Source organism: Maylandia zebra, linkage group LG1 (genome assembly GCF_041146795.1).
Source record: "Maylandia zebra isolate NMK-2024a linkage group LG1, Mzebra_GT3a, whole genome shotgun sequence".
Taxonomy (NCBI): Eukaryota; Metazoa; Chordata; class Actinopteri; order Cichliformes; family Cichlidae; genus Maylandia; species Maylandia zebra.
In genome coordinates, this window is record NC_135167.1 from 17,959,954 (window position 1) to 17,982,495 (window position 22,542).

At 38.0% G+C, this 22,542-nt stretch overlaps 1 protein-coding gene across 1 annotated transcript; it reads right to left on the bottom strand.

Annotated features, from left to right (window-relative positions):
• Nucleotides 1-1,808: 1,808 nt before the first annotated feature.
• LOC101478275 (ammonium transporter Rh type C 2) lies at nucleotides 1,809-6,528 on the bottom strand. The gene is made up of 11 exons (XM_004543026.3): nucleotides 6,225-6,528; nucleotides 5,352-5,544; nucleotides 5,095-5,245; nucleotides 4,829-4,976; nucleotides 4,572-4,738; nucleotides 4,351-4,488; nucleotides 3,872-4,008; nucleotides 3,411-3,535; nucleotides 3,075-3,148; nucleotides 2,902-2,975; nucleotides 1,809-2,809 (listed from the first exon to the last, which is right to left on the bottom strand). The coding sequence occupies exons 1-11, from the start codon at nucleotides 6,451-6,453 to the stop codon at nucleotides 2,776-2,778; spliced, it is 1,470 nt and encodes a 489-aa protein (XP_004543083.2). The 5' UTR covers nucleotides 6,454-6,528; the 3' UTR covers nucleotides 1,809-2,775.
• Nucleotides 6,529-22,542: the final 16,014 nt, after the last annotated feature.

The window sequence follows — 22,542 nt, forward strand, 5'->3', positions numbered from 1 at the left end:
AAGATGGACAAGAAAAGTTCAAAGCCATCAGGTCCTCAGTTTAGAAAAAATAGAAAAGAAGAGGAGGAGAAACGAGCAAAAGATACAGGTATGCAGATGTGTCATTGGATAATGGCAGGTCATCCTGCAACAATCAGAACACTTTATTAATCCCTAAGGAAACTATGTGAGTTACAGTTGCTCCAAGACAAAATGGTAAAAATAGCAACAGTAACAGACTAAACTCCAAACAATATATTATGTTACAGATTTTAATATTAATTAGTCATTGTCAATTGTTGATTCGACCTGTTCTCATTGTATGACGAATTATGATGGTTGTTTGGTAGCCGTTTGCATACTATGCATACTCTCTCTCTCTTCATATGTGTGTGTGTGTGTGTACAACAGTTTTATATTAATGTACAATCCTTAATATGTTTTGTGTGTGTGTGTGTGTGGGGGGGGGGGCAGAGGGAGTTTCGCCCAGGGCGCCAAACTGGCTAGGACCGCCACTGGCTAGAATATTTGTCACAGTTATTTTGTTGAGTGAGAAGCTGCCTTGTGAAAGGTCATGTGGATGCAGTGGGCTTTACATTACATGGCGTGGCTACACTAATCAATCCACATTTTTTAATTAACATTCGAAGTGAAATAAGGGTCATATTGTTTATCACTCAACCTTGCAATGGCTCTTTGCCCAAACAGCTTGAGAGTCACAAGTCATGGGCATTTTATGGAATACGTGTACCAGCGTATTGAAATATAAAATATGAGTATTTTGGTAACTGTATTTCGTTACAGTTACCGTTTAAATAGGTGATAAGTAGAATACTTTGTTGAAATACATGAATTATACTACAGTATTTTCCTGATTCCTATGTTAGGCTATCCCCTCTCTAATTTCAGTAATTCTATGCATTGCCAGACACCCAAACAAACACGCAATAAGAGGCTCTAATGTAAGCATCCTAATAATGTTGGCGCCATCAGTTACAGAACGTACCCGAAGCCAGCACAACAGAGCCAGCAGTGCACCGGCAGAAATGCATTTCTTACTTGGAAATTCCGACACCACTTCACATTTAAAGAAGAAAGGGACGGGTGAAATCTGACCGTGCAATGCAAACTTTGTTTATTCATGCAGGCCTATATGACAGAGAATGTGCATCTTCTTTTTGTTTTCATATTTTTTAGGCCTACAAGTGGCTGAAATATAAATAAAGCTATGAAAAAATATGTTAATATAACTGCAAAACACACAAAATACCAGTATCCTTCTTACAGCACATAAACATAGATACTGGCTAGTTGGTATACCAGCTGATGGTCAAGAATAAATGCAGTTGAGATACTTTATTAAGGAATATTACTAAAATACTCTACATAGTTATTTTGTTGAGTGAGAATCTGCTTTGTGAAAATCCCCATATTCCAGAAGGCCATGTGCTTTCTGGACGCAGTGGGCTTTACATGACATGGTGTGGCTGTATCTAAACGTTTCTTAACTTCATCTAAAAGAAGACTGAAAAAAAACTTGCAGCTCCAGTCATTTATTGATTTGGGTGAGCTCATTCTGACTTTATATTCACTTGGCAATGATTACTTATCATAATACAAATTGGACGGCACATATTTGCCTAGAGGTTATTTAGACATGCGAATAGTAAAGAAATTCTTATTGTTTTCTACTGAAAATACATTAATTTTTCATTTTGTTCGTAATACTGACCTAAAACTATTCCGCTCACAAAGGTTGTAATGATCAACAATGTTGAAACTAATTTAGAGAGCTGTGCATTTCTTCACTCAGCACACTGGGAAAGCAGTTTGTTTTCATTCCATCAAACTGACACAAGCTTCTTTAATATTTTTTGGTCACACCATTTCCAATAAGTGTTAAGTCTAAATAATCTAAGCACCTTTGTGTTATTAAATCACATTTTAAGATAGTTCAGTACATTTAGTGGAGTTGAAATCCTGTAAAACGATCAAGCAGATGAGTCTTCAAGATCTAGAACATTTCTCACAAACTAAAAATAACAACAATCATGTTTCATTCATCACACAAATGTTATATTAGCATTGATTCCCTTACCGCATCAGTTTATCCAATAAACTGAATCCATAATATGCCAGAAGTAAATCAAGCAAGTTCTTACATACAATCTTACATTCTTTATTGGAGGTAACATTCAACAGCAACCAAATTGCTAGAGGTTGTATCATAGTTACTATAATTAAAACTTCTAAAGAGGCAATCTGCAATTTATGCAGCAAACTAATTGTTGAACTATATGTACATAGCGGCATATAGTTAAAAAGCTATAAATTATTTTATAGAAATAATTCAACTAATAACAATACACAATTTGTCTTTGTTATTACAGTTTTGGCTGCACAATAATATTCCTCAGTGCATAATTAGCTTATAGACAGATTATCTTTTACATGTACTTGGCATTCTGAAGTCAGAATGATATATGTTGCTTCCAAAGTGAAGGTAAAAATCAACATTTTGAGAACAGTTTGAAGCTCCAGCAGCTTTAAAAACCTTGATTCCAAATAATATTTTGTTGAATTGGACATTTACTGATTATTTTATGTTGTTTTAACTTAAAGCTTCTAATAGTTGATAATAGGCAACTACATGAGACATAAATTGTGCAAAACAATACTTGTATATTAAAACATTTTCATGTGGCTTATTTTCCAAAGCTCCTTCATCAGTTCATGTTTATCAGCTGCATAAAGTTCATGAGGATATAAAGGGGACTGGACTCCTGCTGCAAGTCTCTAACTTTCCTCCAGAGAGAATTGTGACTCATGTCTGTGAAAGAAAAGAGGAAAATGAGTTAACAAGAATTTCATGAGGAGGAGGAAGTGGTAAGTAAGGAGGACAGTTAAAGTTTCTGAGCTTACGTGTCTTGGTGCTTGTTTATCATGTGGTTGTTGTATTCCAAAACAGGAGGGATTGTCTCTTCATCCTCAGGAAGCTGGAACCAAAAGATGAAATCAGAAAGCGAACCAAAATGAACCAGTATTTAAAGGCCTGCATAGTCAAAGGGCAAGAACACCATCTAGTGCAGTCTCACCTCCCAGTACGCTTCATCATCAAAGCAAAAGTCATCAGCAGGATCTCCCCAGAGGGGAAACCTCAGGATGAAACCTTTAAAAAGAGAATATTATATCATTAAGATTTGTTACTTACATTATCCTTGCCTATCATAGCATTGTTCACTGTAAATTTTATACTTAAAAAAAATAAAAAAAGGTGTCTCAAAAATAGTCACAATAGCCTTTCCTGATTTTCATTTTATCTAGTTTTCTTAAAATTCTGCATAAATGTTGTTTTTAAATACTTCATGGAGTTCTTTAAAAAAGAAATAAATCTTTCCAAGTGAAAGCAAAAATGATGTTATGAAACTCACCAACACAGACTCCTCCAACCAGTCCAAATGCAATTGCTACACATGTGCCAGCAGCCTGGTAGGCTCCCTGCGTTGACATACTCCTGTTTTCAAACTTGCCACTCAAGCCAAATGTCTCGACCAGCCTGCACAGGAAAAAAACAACAACAACAAACAAACAACAACTCTTGAATTTCGGTGCATTTTCAACACATCACAACTTGTGCTGTCAGCGTTAATCTCGCTAAAAAATAACCGCATTAACGCGGCAACTCTCCGTTAACGTCATTTTAGTGAGATTAACGCTGACAGCACTAATCATAACTGAAGTAGAAAGTTCAAATGTCACTGCATAGTTAATGTGAGTCTTTCAAAAAAGGAGGCTGAATAACTGGGCGTGTGGATCCCTAGAAGTAGTCAGTAAACAGGTCTGGTCAGTTTTTGAATTCCAAGTTTTATGTGTATTAGCGTTTGTCACTCACCCCTCTTTGCCATAGACCTCTTCAGTAGCTGCTGCAGCAACTATGGCACCTACGAAGCCACCGAGCATCCCTGGCACGGCATGCAAGTTGTGGATGCCACATGTATCCTGGAGCTTGAGCCTTTTCTCCAAAAAGGGCTGAGAAAAATAAAGTCACAACTAATTAGCAGTCTTTTTTTTTTTTTACTAATAGCCTGTGTCAGTGATCTTTTATTCATCAATTTGTCAATTGGATGGCATCAATTTCACAGTCACCACACCTTGCTTCCATTTATTGTAAAGTATTCATCCTATACTTAATATTAAAACCATGCAGTGACTGCTCTTAAAATTCTTCCTCATTGTTCTTATCAGACTCCTGATTTCCGCACAGCAGTTTTTGCATGTCACTGCTTCTTTCTTTGTTTTTCCTATGATAACACCAGAACACAAAAATCTCTCAGAACAGAAGCTAGGGGGTTAAAGAATGGCATCACTCACCGTGACATATAAGTACCCAAAGGTGGAGATGATACCACAGCAGAAACCCACAATGATTGAACCGTAAGGAGTGATCATAAACTCTGCTGATGTCCCCATTGCAACCCCAGCAGCCAGAGAGGCATTCTGGATATGTACCTGTCAGATAAAAGTGGAACATTAGCGTTCATAAATAAGTCGATTTCATAAGCTTCTGTATCATTTCTCTTTGTGTGCCATACCATGTCTAATTTTCCTTTCTTTTGACCCATACTGGAGATGGCGAAAGTGGTAAGAACACAGGCAGCGAGGGAAAGGTAAGTGTTGATGACTGTTCTATGCTGTCCAGCACCGTGGTTTGTGATGGCCGAGTTAAAACTGGGCCAGAACATCCACAGGAACAGTGCACCTGCAAGGTGTAAGAAAGGCAAGGACACATGTTAGGTGGGTTAAACAAAATACAGAGTTTGGCAAACTCTGTAATTTTCCATTTACTCACCAATCATAGCAAACAGATCAGAGTGGTAGACAGACCCATTGAGACGTTTACTTAAGTTCAGGTTTGGTCGGTACAGCACCCAGGAGATGGCCAAACCATAGTACCCTCCAAAGGTGTGAATGACCATGGAGCCACCAGCATCTCTGCACTGTGAAAATAATTACGCTTTTTTAAATGGGCAGAAAAACAGAACTGCAAATCCCCACAATACAATTTTTAAACTCTGAAGGAAAGTTCAAATTTTTAATGTGGCTGCCGAGACTCACATGAAAGAGGTCAAGGATGATGTATTCCTCCACAGCAAAAAGTGTGACACCAAATAAGGTGACAATCATCAGCTGGACAGGGCTTACTTTCCCCAGGAGAGCCCCGTAGGCGATCAGAGATCCAGCACAGCAGAAGTCAGCGTTAATCAGACTGAAGGAAAGCAACCACAGTTCAAGCCGGTTATTAACATTTACAAGTTAAAGAATGTGGTTTCATTTTTGAATTACATAACTCACCAAGGAGCGATGGCACTTACCTCTCAATTCCGATGGTGATTTTTCCAGTGACGGGGTCCAAACTGTGGAACCAACCTTGCATGAGGAGAGCCCACTGTAGACCAAAGGCGGCGATTAGAAAGTTAAATCCCACGCCACCGAAGCTGTAGCGCTTCAGGAAAGTCATGAGAAAGCCGAAGCCTACAAAGATCATGACATGGACGTCCTGGAAGCCTGCAGAGATTTAAAAAAAAAAATTTCAGTGTTTTTGCGATCCCACCTGCCTTTTATTATTATTAATATTGAGTAAAACAGAAGGAGTCTGAAATGTTGTTTAACACTTTATTTCTTTTTTTTAAGTTATATTAATATTTCCAGTTTAATGTAAACTCTTCTTTAAGGATGTCAGCACGTAGATCACTGGGAAGACAATCTGTTAGTTTCTCAGGGACATTGCACATTACAACATTTTCAGTAGTTAAGTACTGCCACATTACCGCACATAAGCCTGAAAAAAGTATGTTTTATTATTATCATCATTGCCATCATTATCTTTTATTACTATTTCCAGCTTTTTTCCCCCTGTGGCATACAAAAAAAAGATACCTTCTGTAAAAGTATTCAGCCTTTGAAAGTAAAAATGATTATCATCATTATTGTTGTTGTAAATATTGGTGGGGGAGGAATTCACCGTCATCCCTTAGACATCAGTGGAAACTGCCAAAGATCTCAGACAACAGTGTCTGCTTTCACAGCATTAAGCGAGAAAACACGGCACTTTTATTTATTCACACATACATGTATCCCAAAAGTGCATGCATGCATGTCCGAGCTACGTTTAGCATGCTACAAGTAGCAAATGCACTTGAAAATAAAAAAGAGATTTCTTAAAGGCTGTCTGTTGTTGTACTTACTTGGATATCTGAAGTAGAAGTCATTCTCAATGTTGCTGGTGATGTTATGACTCTTTTTGAACTCATGCCATCCTTTTTCATCCGATTCCTCGTCATACCGGATAAAAACTCCAAAGAGAATAACCATAGCAATCTGCCAGACGAAGCAAACAGCCGGTAAACTAACACGTATATAGGTGTTGTTCTGCGGGCCGAAGAAATTTCCAGCTCTTTCACAGCAGTTTCCCATCTTGATGACTTTCTTCTGACGATGCTCTGATCGCTCCTCAGGTAGGGTCCTCACTCAGCTGTGACTTCAAGCTGGCTGTCAGCATCTTATATATTGTGAACTTTGGGAGGGGGTGTGACTCTCTCTACCACTCACAAGCAAGGTGTGTGCTCGTGTTATCTTTCATGAGCTAAACCACTCCTTACCTGCTGCTCTGGGGACGTTATTCCTAGAACAGGCAGCAGGAAATAATCAGATTGCATCACTATACTAACCCAGTATGACTTCTTAAAATGCCATTATATCAAAGTTGTCCAATGGGTTAAAAACAGTAAATATTACACCAGAAGCTATATTTGCAGCCGGAATAAAGAATACTACTGCTTATTTAATGCTGCACTGAAAATCAGTTATGTGTGACAGCCGTGTGCTCTGTCCAGGCATGAAACTGGCGTCAGGTGAACACACTTGTCAGTAAGGGTTATACTACATTGTAGAGATTCATACTCGATTTAGGATTCTTTTTTTACCAAATTCTTTTTTTAAAATTTCTTTTACAATTTTTTATTTTATGTAACAGCACCATATCTGCCATGCCCTTTACTGCTCTTTGAAACAGTGTCTGCTTTCTTGGGATGAAGTGAGCAAACACAGCCTGTTCCCAGTTTTATACTTGAACATCAATTTTACGCGGCCGAGCTGACTAAAGCAATGCAAACCACCTTCCTCTGTGCACTGCCCACATCCTTGACATGCAAGATTAAACATCAGCACTCTAATATTTAGTCTGTAAATCTGCATAAAGCCACCTACAATGCTTTTGTTAGTTTTGTGTATGTGATGCTTTGCTCACTGTTTTACAGTGAGTAAAGGGTGCTGCTGACTGTTGTCCCCTCAGTGCCTCACATGTCTAATGCTTACAGTATCTGGATACGTTTTGTTCTCACTGTGTTTCCACGTTTTGGTGATTATCTCATCAAAGAGATTCCAGTTTAAGGACTCATCATGTGCTGGGTAGAAGCTCTCTTGCACTTGAGTGACACATGCAACATTCTTGATTGTATCTGGTTTCTCTCTTCAAAGATAATCCACCTTCTTCAACTCGTTATGTAATGCCCTGAGCAATCATATAATCACATTTATATCCTCCAGCAACATATGAGACATTATTTGTATAGAGCTTAACAGGCCTCATAGACAATTTACCTTCCTTGCATCATAAGTCAAGTACAAAATATTGGAAGGAAATTTCTTTCATTTAGGTGTATAAGTCGTCATATCGTAATGTTTTGAGGGTGCTTGCGCTGTAACACACTGCATTGCATATGTATCCTTATACAGTGCTCTGTTTTGATGTGGAATAAAACTAATTCAATCAAATCTAAAGTAAGGCTTCAATATGTAAGTTGAGCATGTAGTTCATAAAGGCTAAAAAAAATTCCACATACCAAAAACCTTTTACTTTATTGCTTTATCCGAGTAAGAAGAAACAACAACAATCTGTATTTTGAGCAAGCAGCAGTTTATGATATACACATATACATATGTATGTATGTATGTATGTATGTATGTATGTATGTGTGTGTGTTTTGGTTATGTAGTCGCAGCATTAATTTGAAGTCCTGACCATTTCCATGTTTTTATGTTATTTTGTTTTTTGTTTTAATTGTGTTGGTTTGTTAATCTGTTTGACGCTTATCTATAACTCAAGCATAAAAAAAAGCACCTGACTCTGGGGATGAAAAGCTATATATTTAGGCACTTTGTTATTAGGAGTCTGCTACCATTTGTTTAACTGAAAAATAGCAAAACATGCACGTTTGCACATATTTCGAGAAATAAAATAATTTCCTAGCACAATATAAAGAAATGAGGGACGACTGGCAAATGACCCTTTCCTTGTCAAGACTGCTAGCTGACATTGTCGCACACAGGGATCTTAACTGGCAGCAGGGTGGCATTAAGTAATAATGTCTCTCAGTGAAGTTTAATTTTGAAGCCCTGTCACAGCCTAACTGAAATGCGCTAAGGCAAAAGGCAGCCATGTTTTCATGAATGAATGCTGCAGTGATCATGCCGTCTTTAGTCTATGATGGAAAGAAAAAGTCCACATGGAGTATTTCAGTTGGCACAATCGTGTATCTGTAAAGCCATTATCATTCAGCATAGTTGATGGAAAAATTATACAATGTTGCCTAGAAATATGTTCAAACATGTGACAGAGGAACAGTACAGAGGTTTCAGATTTTATCTGATGAAGTTATTTCAGAAATGCTGTAGTCAATTGGTGTCACATGTTCAGCATTGACGACAGAGAGCTCCTAAGTGATCCCAGTAGAGATATTAAGAGCTCCTGTCAATCAGCAGGTAAGGTAGAAGCAGATCAGTGCACCGCAACTATTCAAACAAAGTTTTTCAATTGTCTTCTATTTCTTTATTAGACATTGCCTTAAACACACACACACACACACACACACACACACACACACACACACACACACACACACACACACACACACACAATGTATCATCATCAGTCATGGATTGGCCTCCCCAGAGTCTGGACCTCAACATTACTGAAGCAGTGTGGGATCTATTTGACAGGGAACAGAAGAGAAGGCAGCCAATGTCCAAAGATGCCCTTTGAATGTCCCCCAACTTGCCTGAAGAGTTATTTCTGAAGACTACCTAAAGAAATTAAAAGAAAGCTTGCCCAAGAGAGCTGATCGTGCTACTAGAGACATACCAAATAAGAATTTTAAGCCCATTAGATTGTAACCTCTGTTTTTGCGTTATATACTGTGTTTAAATGCATGTTTGCATTTAAACACATCTGTGTAGCAAATGCTAATGCTAATGACACAAATGAGTGTCAGTTCAGTGCACTGAATGGTACCATCCAATATCATTGAATCAAAATGACAAGCAGAAGAAGTCAACTTTGAAAGAGTTATTGTTAGGACACAGAAGACAGGAGCTTCATTGACAGGGGGTTTCAACTGTCTCATGTTTCAAAAGAAAAACTGACAAAAGCAATACCTATATTTAGATCACTTGCAAACAAATCAGTAAAAAGGACTGTAAACTGTGTTTAGTGGGGCATATAGCTATGGGGAAAATATGGCATAAAACTAGGTTGTGATTATGGCTATGATGGGTAAAAACTGGGGTGTGGGCAGAGGTGTGACCTTTGTTGCTGCTGATGGGGGACTTGTCAGAAAAAGGTTGAGAACCATCACACTAGTGTCACAGGAAACAGTATCAGCCCAGTACATGATCACGGACGTTCTGCAGGTCATAACTTACTGTTGACATTTGCAAACAGCAGCAAATTTGCAGTTATGCAAATTAACAAAGATGAATGCACATTGGTGATTTCAGTAATGTTAAAAGCACCGGCAATGTTCTACAGAGATCTGGAAGTCATACTTCGCTATACTCTCGACACTTAGTGTGTAGCTTACACCAAGATAATGATCTAAGACTGAAAACTTGTGCCCTAAATGAGATGATCCAGTTCTGTTTTGCTCTGAGAAGAATTGTTGCTGACACGGTCAATGTAAATCAGTACAGAGGTGTTGTGAGCCTTCCTGTCTTATTTTGATAGTCTCTCGCCCTTTGTGCATCATGTTCAGGTTGCTCTGTCTCATTTCCCTGATTTAGTTCAGCTGTGTCCCTTTGTGTGCCAGCTCCATGATTGCCTCATGTGTGTATTTAAGCGTTCAGTTTCCTTAGTTCATTGTTGCAATCTCCCATCATGTGGTGTGTCTTCTTTGCGTTTTATTCTCCTAGTTGATTATTAATTCCATTCTGGGTTCCATGTTTCCTAGATTGTATTTTTCCTTTAAGTCCAGCAATAAAACTGGTTTTAAGTTCAGTTCCGCCCCTAAGTCCACACCTGAGCATGCCACGCACAGCACTAAATGACACATAAGGGCTCTGCAAATGATTTTAAGAGTATGGAAATGATCTCAATCATGAGCTGTGGCATTAAGAATATCAAATCTCAACAGTTTTAAACAGTGCTCTCCATCACAATCAGTAAAACACACACTGAGGGAAGACAGGGATACTCCGTCTAATGAGGCTTGATGAAACAACATCAAGGTGCTCTGAAATGGTCAAGTTCCAACACTTTACTGATTTCCTTTAAATGATCATGCTCTTGTAAGTGTCCTTTTCTTTTTCCATAGTTTTCATAAGAACTTTCCATATCGAAAACATCAGCAATCAATCCTATCAGCACAAAGGCATCAAAAAATTGTTTTCTCCTCACATGACTGATTTCTGTCATTTCCTCTTTATCGTGTCATCACTCTTCTCGGGTTTACAGCATATTTCTTTTGTGTATTCTGTTACAGATTTATGAAAGACGAGTTCATCATATGAAATTAATCTTAATAGCGCAGCTTTTCTAAAGAAAATAAAGTGTCAGTCACGTTGATTGCCCATTGATTGTGAAACTGAAAGGAATTTTATACAACTTGTCAGGTATGTACAGCAACAGCGCGCAAGATGTCGCAGCGATAGGACTGCGTCAGGCAGTCGGCTCTGACAGAAACCTACAGGACAATCCTGTAGATGATCTGACATGCAGATTACCTGTAGAAGCATTTTAGAACAGACAAGAGTTTTACTTTGTCAGACAGCATCTTTGTCTCTCACGTGGTCCATCATGCGACTTCTGGTCAAAGCACATGCAGGTTAGTCACACAGCCTCACAGGTGATTGAGCTAAACTGGGCACACACTACCGCATTATTGATGGGATAAGCTGCTTCCATGGGTGTCTTTACATCAGGATTTGGGTTGCAGAATGTGTTGCTTTTTGCATGTTGCTAAAACACTAGATTTAGATTTGATTTGATTTTGATTGTTTGAATAATTTGATTAAATTAATTTAATTTTTGAAATTCAAATAAAAAACAGCTAAATAATTGGAAACAGATTAACTTCAATGAGTTTAAGAAAAGAATGTATCCAGTGTCTACTGCTTTGTCCAGATTTTATGACTATGACTGTTTCTACTGAGGAGAAATTGGGATCTGTTCTGTGTCCTCAAGGCATTCAGTCAATCACTGTCTTCTACGTCATTCCTTCAAACAGTTCTAGTCTAGAAGTGATTGATTTCCTGAATGATTTGGAAATTGAAACTCTACACTAGGACATTAAACAAAGTTCAGTGGAATTAAACATTTTATAGCTGCAGATTTGTGCTCAATGTTCTACTGTCATCACCGTCAAACTAAGTTAACCCTATTGTTTGTGTTTTCATTTTGAATTTCTGGATCTTTAGTTAAATTTTTAACACCCTTTGTTTGGAGAACTTACATACCACCTAAACCATTCAGCTCCGGTTTTAGTACGTTTATCTTTTTTATGCATTTCTTAAAATCTTTTATACTAGTTTTATACTAATTTTTCATCTTTAATTGTTACAATTACAGTGCATGGAAAACAGAAAAAGAAGTCCCTTTTATAAGCAAATCATTGTATGCACATCGTTTACGAGATTTAGCTACACAGCACTGTACAAAAATCTTGAGTAGGTCTTCCATTAAGACCTTTTTCAGTGAAAATTATATGGATCAACTGAAAGACCATAATCATCATTCAGATCTTTTCTCCTCTATTTGTTGAGTAGGGGTGCAACGATACTCGTATCGATATTGAACCGTTCGATACAGTGCTTTCGGTTCGGTACGCATATGTATCGAACAATACAAAATTTTTAATTTATTTTATCAACTTTTCTTCTGACCATGCTGTCTGTGTTGAGAGCTCAGTGGATCTGCGTTCGACTACTCCGCCTAGGCTGCACTGTCAAGCGCAGATCCACTGAGCGCAGCGCAAGCTAGCAAGACAGAAGCTAAGCTCGTTGCAACATGGCAAATTGAACCTCCCCCACCCTCATTCAGATCTGGTGTTTGGAACCATTTTGGTCTTCATGTGAAGTATGACCCTGAAGGTAAGCGCATCATGGACAAAAGTAAAACAGTGTGTCGGATGTGCCACGCAATGCTCAATTACATTGGTGGGAACTACTGCGTTAGCGCAGTTACCTCGTTAACGTGTTGACGCCGTCCAGCCCCACACACGGGGCTATCCGCGGTAGCTCGTTAACCGTGATTTGCCGTGTTGTGGCGTTAACGTCATTTCAGATTAACGCTGACAGCACTAGTGGGAACAAAATGAATATGACTGCACATTTACGCCAACATCTTAGTGCAAAGACAAGTGGAAGCAGACAAAAACAACAAGCAGGCATGCTACAAACTTTACCCGAGTCATTTAGACAGCCGTTAGCACATGATTCTCCTTATGGGGACCTGATATGTTTAATATGCTGCTGAGAATATAGCCCAGAAGAAGCGTATAGTATAGCTTTTATTTTGGAAAGAGCCCATTTCTCTGTAATAAACTCTCTTTTCCAAAGATGAGTGATTTCTCGATCAGATATATTTATTTTATCCCTTTGTTGTTTCAGCAACATTAAATTTAAAAACTGTACGTTTGAGTTAAAATATATATTTATAATTTTAATAAATGACAAATTAAAAAAGCATGAACATTTTTTCTTTGTATCGAAAAAATATCGAACCGTGACACCAAAGTATCGAACCAACTGTGAATTTTGTGTATCGTTGCACCCCTAGTGTTCAGTTACCTCAAATGTTTTAAGGACATGCTGCACACCAGACTGAGATCTATCAAGTTTTGTGCCAATAGCTTTTTAAGTAATCACTTTGTTGATGCAAAAACTTTTTCTGTCACACTGTTATTTTTAGAATTATTCGTAGATTTGGCTAAAGAAATTTGTGGCAGGATGCTAGCAATAATGTGCATACAAATACAAGTTAGAGTTGGTTCTTTCCTCTGTTTTTTGTCATGTGTCAACACAACACTGATTTATCAGTTAAGTTAGGTGCCCTTGTTATGTTTGAATGAATAATATAACTGATTTAAGTGGCTTAACAACTTAACATTAATCCGAAAATGGGCAAGTACAAGGGCTGGAGTGAAAACGAATGAAAAAGCACACAGTGTCCCAAGAAAACCATTGAAAGAGCTTCAGAAAGGCTCGAGAACTATTGCTCAAGACTGATTTAAAATCTTATTACAGGAAAGTCTGGCTCCTTGGAAGCATAGTATGAATAATGAGGGGTGGTTCAAGACTTACACAGCTCTGTACAGTCACTGGCAAAGTATCTGTGTCAATCTGCCAGTTTACGTAGTCATAAACTGAGATCTAATGTGGCAGCATGATGGCATTGGGAGAAGTAAGAATGTTTCTCGGTGAAGTTTGTTTTTAAAGCCCTGCCACACCTGGCTAAAGACTTATGCACAGGATTTTCTGCTGCATCTCTCATTTGCTTCTATATGTTAGAGCCTCTTTTGCTGCCTGTTATAGGCATACATACATTTTTGATTTTCAGTTATACTCAGTACATTAATGCCATTTTTCCCCACAAACAATCCACAAAACTAATAGCGAAACAATTATGCATCTGAACTTTTTTAGAAATTAGAAAAAGTTGTTGGATAGTTTTTCTCTCAGTCTTGTCGAGTCCACCTAAATGTTTTTAGTTGTTTCAACCTGTTAATCTTCCTTCTGTAACTGTGTTTTCTTTTTTTTCTTTACATGTATATATATATACACAGGTATATACATGTTCCTGTTGTAGATCTGAGCAGTAGCGATGCACAGAGTTACTGAATACCACTCATAACAAGAGTCAGGTGACACTGGTAACATTGCACACAGTAGAGGTTTCGTATTTACATGAGGTGGTTAAATAGCTTTGTGCATTTGTTCTTGCTGCCATTTCCTGTTTGTGTCATGCATGTATATTTTTTCTCCTCTTGCCTTAATTTGATTAAAATTCACTCAGTTATTCTCAATAATCTGTAAACCATTGCTCTCTTAGCAGTTTGATTTATTTCCATCACTATTCATACTTGAGAGCATAAAACTTTTTTCAGCATTAAACTTTTTCCAGCATTTTCTTCTCCTATTTTGTTGTACCCAAAAAAATGTAAGCATATTCTGATCAAGACAGTTAAGCTGATATTCATTAAAGAAAAGTTGGTATACTTTTGTCCGTTCTCTGACCTAATTTTTAACAATCAATAACTGCAAAAAACATGGAGGACCTTACAGCTGCCCAAAAGTGGACCCAAAATGTTTCTATTGTCTTTAACCCTTAATATGATGTTGTTAAATTTGGGTGTCACAGAGAAACGTGTCTTGCTGTTTGGGAATTGAAGCTAGGATGCAGACCCTTAGATAAAGTCCACTGGTTACTTTCCATAATCACAACTGTCTTTTTAATAGTGTGACGTGTTCTGCAGCAAAGTGCAGTAAAGTGACGTTGTCGCAGTTGTGTGTCGAGTTTAATGTGTGATTTTTTTGTCAATCGGTTGATTTGTCTTCCCTTTGCTAGCTAGCTAAGATTAGCAGTCTGCCATTGGAGGGAAAGCTGATGTTTGCTAGCAAATCCATGTACATGAATGATCTGTCCTTCCCGCTTTCATTTACAATATAAAGTCCCTTAAAGCAACTGTTTATGTGATTTAATGCTATATACATAAAACTGAACTGAATGGAATTACCTGGTCACTTACTAATGCTACCCTTACTATACTTTTTCAGTATTACGCTTCAAGAGCAGCAGGCTGGACCGCAGAACTGGTTATGAAATATCTGCAAACAGCAGCATGTGTCTGTCTCTCTCCAGACGTGTCTGGATAGTAATACCAAAATTATAAGAAAGGGTGTACTACAACTATCTCAACAATCATTAACGGCAGATTTAATGCAGTATTACCGAAGATTCATTACTTTTTTGTGTGTCCTGTCTGGCACTGTAGCAATCAGAATTATTGTCTGAAGGCCAAGAAAAAAATGCCCAACAGATTTACTTTCCCAAGTGGGCCTTTTGCTATACTGGTCCACTTGATTGTCATAGTTTATTTGATCTTTATTAGTTATTTTTATATTAAGTTATTGTAATCAGGCCAGACTAGACTCGGGGACGGGAAAGAAAAACAAGAAGAAAAGTTCAGAAGAAAGTTAACAGAAGGAGAGGGAAAGTAGAAAAAAGAGAGAAAAGACAATGAAAATCTGCTTCATCACCTTTGTCTTTGTGTCCTTTTTTTTTTTTTTTCTCTTCTTCTTTTCCTGGATCACCTGTTGAGAAAGAAAACAAGCAGAAGAAGACTAGAGCAATAGAATAAACAACAACATGATGATCTATGGGAATATAACAGTAAATACTAAATGTTAAACATTATTGTGCAGCACGTAAGATCGACAGTGCACAGTGTGCTTTGAGGTAGGAGCCAAAAAGGGTGTAGTTTGTATGTGTGAGCACCCGTGTGTACACCTGTGAGCATGAACGCACTTGTTTTTAAAAGGTTCCTTCATGTAATGATCTGTTAGAGGGTGTGGGGGGCCACAGCCCCGTCCACCAGGGCATGAAGCAGGTATGGAGGAGATCAAAACTCCAGACATCCAGAGGCCCCCAGAACACAAGAGACCAAAGAAGACCAACAGAGGGGCAGCCGCGCCACTGTCCCAGAAACATCCCAGAAAGAGCTGAGGAGAGTCCCAGATGAGGGCTCACTCAGCAGCCGCGGAGCGTAAGCCGGGGGGGGTTGCAGTGACGTGCCCGGGAGCTCCGCCGGCAGCCATATTTTCACTGTATTCTTGGCAAGCATTCGGAAACTGCCTGTAATATCAGTTCAAATTTATTTTATACGGACATTAGTCACAATCTGAAAACTGCACCAACAAAGCCGCTTATTCCAGGTTTATTCTCACTGGATTTGTGTAATAACTCGTGAAGACATCAGATATGTAACAACAGTGCTTTCAGGCGTTGTAACAGCTGGGCCTACATTTGAAAATCAGAGATGTTAGAGGGGGGTAAATTACTGACTTGCCTATTGTTTGTTTCGTTTTTGCTTTTCAGTGGAAAGTTTTGTGCACTATGCATGCAGTCATATAGGTTTTGTTACCTTGGAGCCAAAAAAAGAAAATATGAAAACAGGCCTGAACATCACAAGACACTCATGTGATAACTAGAAGCTACAGAACATGTTCAACCGGTGAGGTTTCAATTACAAAATGGCCTCGGGTGGATGACTGTTAAGTAATGTACACCACGCCTTACTAACCACAAATATTTTTCATCTTAGAAATTAAGTTGTGCCAACATATTTTTCTCACTCTGTATGTACGATATTTTTTTCACAACTGCATTCCTACCCACACTTTTACTCTGCTACATTCTGACCTTGAAGAAACTAAATCTGTGCTCCTTCTGTTTAGCAGATATCTATTTGTTTGTCAGAGCAAAAGAAGCAGAAATAAGGTTTGAATAATGATGCAAAAGTTAAACAACATTTTTTAAAACAAGTGGACACTAGTGGACAATGTTCATGAAGCCCTGCAACTTCATCTAGATTATCCACAATTACATGTTTTATCCATAATCAACAAAGCTTAAAGAAAATGAAGATGCTAAAAACAGCTCAAATTATCATTCAGAGAATAGACATTGATTTTAGCCATTTCAGTGAAACACAATAGCTTCAGTGTCACAGCTGAGCGTCACCTCTTCATGACATAACACACCCAAACTGGTATTCATGTGGCACTAAACAATGTGACTTGCCTTTTCCCAACAAAACCTTTGCAACAGATTCGATGGGGTTTGTTCTCATGCAACAGTCAAGAACAATAAATGGTACCTCTGAGGTTTTTTAAGCTCATATTTCTACAGAATCAAGCAACAGTAGCTTTTGTCTAGGTTCCCTTTGTAAATTATGTAGTGTACAAGCGCAGTTATGTGTACAAGTCAAACAGCTCGCACTTGTGAGGTTAAAAACGGGCGGTTGAACTGAGGTAGAATCACAGAAAACACCAGAAACTCGCACAGCAAACAAGTCCTTCTCCAGGCAAATAATCCAAATAAATCCCATGTCATTTCAGATGGCAGAAAACAAAACGGTGGATCAGTGCCACCATGTTTTCAGGTCATTAATCCTCAAGGAGGCAAACAGCAAACCCATAATAAATATTTTATAAATTGAAGCCAAACATTTTATTCTTCTGCAGTAAAACAGGCCATCATCATCGGCTTAATTACTTTGTGATGAGGATGTCTTTAAGCAGCATACTGTAATTAATTTGAATATTTTAACATTTATTTGGATGCATTTCTGTTTCTTTTTTATTGATTCACTGGTAACATAGTGATATTAATGAAAAATGGCAGCTGTGGATGATAAGTATCTAAAGAACGTGCGCTAAATTTTTTCTGAGGCCTGTGTTTATTGTCGTGGGTTGTAGGGTAGAACCAAAGAAAGTAGGAAGATGTTTTCTTTTCTTTAACAAAAGAGCTACTTATGAAGATGATAAAACAGCCTTTCAAACATTTACTTCCTGCCCTTAAATTTAAATAATTAAGTACTGAATTCCACAAGCCAGAAAATAAAAACAAACCCACCCACATGGAGTTTATAGGCTACTGAACTCAAGTCAAAACAAATCACACAAAGCTTGAATGCTGCCAGTTTGACCCTCTGGCTGCTTTGAGCTGCTTCTCTTAGCGAGGAGACAAGGATGTTTTTTTTTTCTACTAGGAGTCAAATGTTCTCGTCATTGTGGCAGTAATCTGGGTCCGTTTCACACAGGATGTTGAATAGTGTTCAGCCTGTGACACTGAAAATCCTCACCTCAACCAGCAGGTTCACAGCAAATAGCAAAATACACTAAACATAAATTTAGTTAGTCGTATCTGTTAGTCCGAACTGTTGAGCCATTTTTCTGATTTGTTTAAAGGTGCAGTCAGTCATTATTTGAGTTCATTTAACAGAAAATAAGAACGGTGTACTCATAAACATACATTGATTAGCTCTGTTCCACTCTGTCTAGTTTTGGTGACTTGCCTTTTGCAGTACAAGCAGGAAGGCGAGTGAGAGGAACAGGCACTGGCATGTAAAGACCGAGCTCTTCTTCAGCACCAAGAGGTGGACGAGGAAAAGCTAAAATTAACTTCTGGGTTCCATGCATTTCTGCTGAAATGCAAAATGAATGCACAGGCTTGACTTAGTGAACGAGGGTACTTTCCGCAGGTTCTGCTGATCATCCTTTTGATACTTTTAGTGTCGTTTATAAAGGATGTTGCTACCTTTTTGTGCTGTTTGAGCACTTTAGTCAATAGTGTGATCCAGAAAAGACCAGTGTTTTTACTGGTAAGGGTCAAGAAGCATTTTCTTCTCTAACCACAGCTGGGGACTAAAGTTACATCTGCACTGCTTAAAGCATATGAACTGGTGCCTGTTAGCTGTTCGGGAAGCTAAGTCAGAAGTGCAAGCTTATGTTGAACGTGTTTGTTTGCTGACCAATACATTTAATTGGTGAACTGCAGTTTCCTGAGATTGAAACACAAGGAGATGTCAAAGCAGTTCATTCTGTTGGACCAGTTCAAAGAAATTCTCCCCGAGGGTGTTGCCACATACTTTAATGAACAACAGCTTTAAAAAAAAAAAAAAAAAAAAAAAAAAAAGAGAGAAAATTGCATCTGAAGCAGTGGTGTAAGCACATAAACACATTGTAACACATAAACTAAATACAGTAGAAACCAGGGCCGCAGATCTTGATTATTTCATCCATTATTCACGTGATCAGATTAGATAGTTTTTTTTTTTTATTAATGAGCGATTATAAATGTTCAAAATAGAAAAAATACATCTTTTTTAAAAGCCTTTTCATTGGTTTCCATTTTAAAAAGACAAATGTTTTAATAGTTTAACTGCAGCTACAACATCTGTCAAAAAACAAAACCCTTGTCATTTACGTGCACAATTAAAAATCTATTTTTTTAAACCAAAACATTTTCTTTAATATAAAATAAATACTTACAAGTACAGTAATGTCAAATAAAATAAAGTAAACTAAAGCATAATACAAGTTAGTCTTTACTCTGTCCCTTGGAGCGCTTTCTTCATTAGTAGAAGGCAACAAAACACGAGTTCTGCATGAGGCTGGATGCTGTGTATTTGGTGTGTGTTCATGTGCATGTGTTTTTGTGCGCGTGTGTGTTTCTAGATGTTTAAGCTTAAGCCATTTGGTGGTTGCAGTGAAGAAAAGTAAGCATTCTCTGAAGTGAACATTATCAGAGCTGAATGTTCTCAGAACATTTTCTGCTGCAGGAAACACATGTTCTGGTGATGCAGATATTATTAATTAATGTTAATAATTAAAGGTAGTAATCAGTCAGTGCTCCGCTTAACAGCCCCAGGTCAGCAGTTGAGTTTCACCGCCCTGTGTTTGTTTTCACTGGCACTCAGAACCCCCCCCCAAAAAAAGCTTTTATATTTTTATTTTTGTATTTGTAAATATTATCCCAATTTGTTTAATATTATATTTTATTTATAATTTTAAATATTATTTTATCTAAATCTTCAAAATAATTTTAATGAAACCTTGACAGACCCTCCTGTCTAACAGTGTAAAAGCATTTAATCCCTGAGATATATTAGTAGTAGAAAAAGGAAGCACAATTTCAACTGTGCCTCTGAGTTTTTCTACATAACAAAGAAATGCTGCTCTAGTTAATTAAAGAAATGTGTCATCATGACTCTTTGGGCTTACGTAACAAGTTCCAGTAGCTCAGAGTGTCCTGTAATTATAAAACAAAGTTTGTTGATTCACAAAAACGTGAAATTTGGGCCGGGTTGGAGTCTTTGCCGGGCCAATTTTAGCCCCCACACCCTATGTTTCCTACCCCTGTGTAGACAGACTACAGCTCCATGTTAAACTTTGACAGGCTCATCTTCACTGCTGCCGCTGTGTTATCAGTCCTCCGATACATTTCTATTGCAGGTCTATTTTTAGTCACAAATGTGGATGAAATGCTTGAATTTGTATGCAAACAACTTAGCATTAGAGTTGTAGGTTAGAGTATTAAAACAAATTGTTGCATTAAGGATTTTTTATCGAGATACTCAGTGAATCATTGCAGACCAATTGGTAAGGCATGACTTTGGGTGGACCGGGCAGGTAAACATCAGACAAAGCTTCTTCAGCAGTCAGGTCCCCTCAAGGTTGTTGGAGAAAAGATAATCGTTGTTGTAGCTGCTACTATCCATCACAGTAATAAGGCGGCTGCTGTCAAACTTTACACAAAATGTTCTCAGTTGCAGATCAAGTTTAGATTTTTCTGTCACAGTTTTCATTCAGCTTAACTTCAGAGGAATGTGCTCCAGGATACACGCCACATACACCCCCAGTCCAAATCTATTCATTGTGTTCTTCTTTTTTCTCTGACAGCTGATCCTGTTAATTCTGTTCTGTTCAGAGGTATGGAATATAAGGTATTTTCTGCACCTTTCTGTCATTTGGCGTTGACCCGATTTGGTACAGTGGGGAGATTCAGGGGTATGTCCCTCTTTGCCTGTTCCTGGTGTTACCATTATTGAGGGGAAAAAATGTGGCCACAGTTACCTACATTGCCAGTGGTGTTCTCGAATCTAGTAGTAAAGGATGTCAGAGACCAGAATTTACCAGAGGTATTACTGCCTGTGGCGTAACCAGGGCTCAGAGTAATAAAACTGAGCAGGCTGAGGTCACTCCCTCACCTGCCGGGGAGGTTGTTTCTTTGACTGATTTCCCTGTATTCAACTCCTTGGCGAAGTAACAGCAGGAAAATCCTTTCCTGCTTTTTAGACTTCTGGTTGGTTAAATCTTCTTTTTAATGCTCTGACATTTTATTGTTCAGCACTTTGTGATCTTTCTCTTGAAATCTAACTTACTTACTTTTGAGTCGGGTCTCTCTCAGTAGTGACATAAACAGTGCTACGCATGGTTTGCTGGTCACTAAATGGTTACCAGATAGAGAAAAGGTAGGTTGTTCAAGTTGGCATTGCAGACTGCTCATGATGTTGTGGCTGGTCAATCAAAAAAAATGAAAGCGATCCCCCTTGTATTTCTTGTGTCATTTTCCAGCAATCTCTATCTCTTTTGAGTATCTATGTTTGATATCAGGCTTAAAACTTTCCTTTTTGATACAGTTCATAGTTAGACATGGATCAGGTGAACCTGAAACCTCTTACTTTTGCTGTAATATTTCCAGGCTGCTGGGGCCTTCCGTTGATACAGTGTTTTCTCTTCTCTTCGCTGAGTTTTACCTTTACCTCATCTGTTGCTGAGCTAAAGGTTTATTTATACTGCAGGTGCACATGCAGCCCAAAGTGCTTCAAAAAGAAACAACAATAAGAATAATACTGTAGATAAAAGTATCACTTTCTAATTATAAGGAGATATAAAACTAAAACTTCAAGTTCCTGCAGGCCCAATTTTGTTTTGCCTACCGGGACCAAGTTAATAAATCATGCCCTGCTACAACTGTCAGAAGATTGTTTCAGCACATAATAGCGTGACAAATGTCTCTGAACCTTTTACCTAGCAAAAATACGATTGTATGTCTAATTGAAATTAAAGCCTTTAATTTGCAAATACTGAAAACTATAAATACTAAATCTTTGCTTTGTTTTTTTTAACTGAAAATATTTGTAAATTCTGTGATCAAGTACACAAAAAAAATGGCAAAGGAGTAATTTAACTGCATGAATCACCAAGCAGCTTTGAATCCTAATGAACCACCAGTAAGCTCTGGGAAAATGTTTAACTATTATGTCAGTGAGAACAATACACCTTATTCATTTTCCTTACATTAACTGTGCTGTTGTTTTTTTCCACCTGAGAATTTCAAACAGTACAGAGCTGAAGGGGTTAAATCTAGGTACACTGCTGGAAACCAAGACTATTCCAGCCGAAACAGTAACAGCTGGGTATTAAACTTGTGTTTTTGTCTATATTAGAACTTCTGGGATCCTGATTTTTAGAAAATCAAGTGTTTGCAAGCTCGTTACATGTCTTTAAAAGGAGATAAGTTGTAAATGAGTTGCTGACACTCTTCTGGAAACAAAGGAAGAAATGAAAGTGCTGCCCCCACCTGGCAAGCTTCTGCTCTACAAGGCCACACATCAGCACTTCTTAGCTCATTTTCAGCAGTAAGTCTAAAAAGAAATGCTACACAAC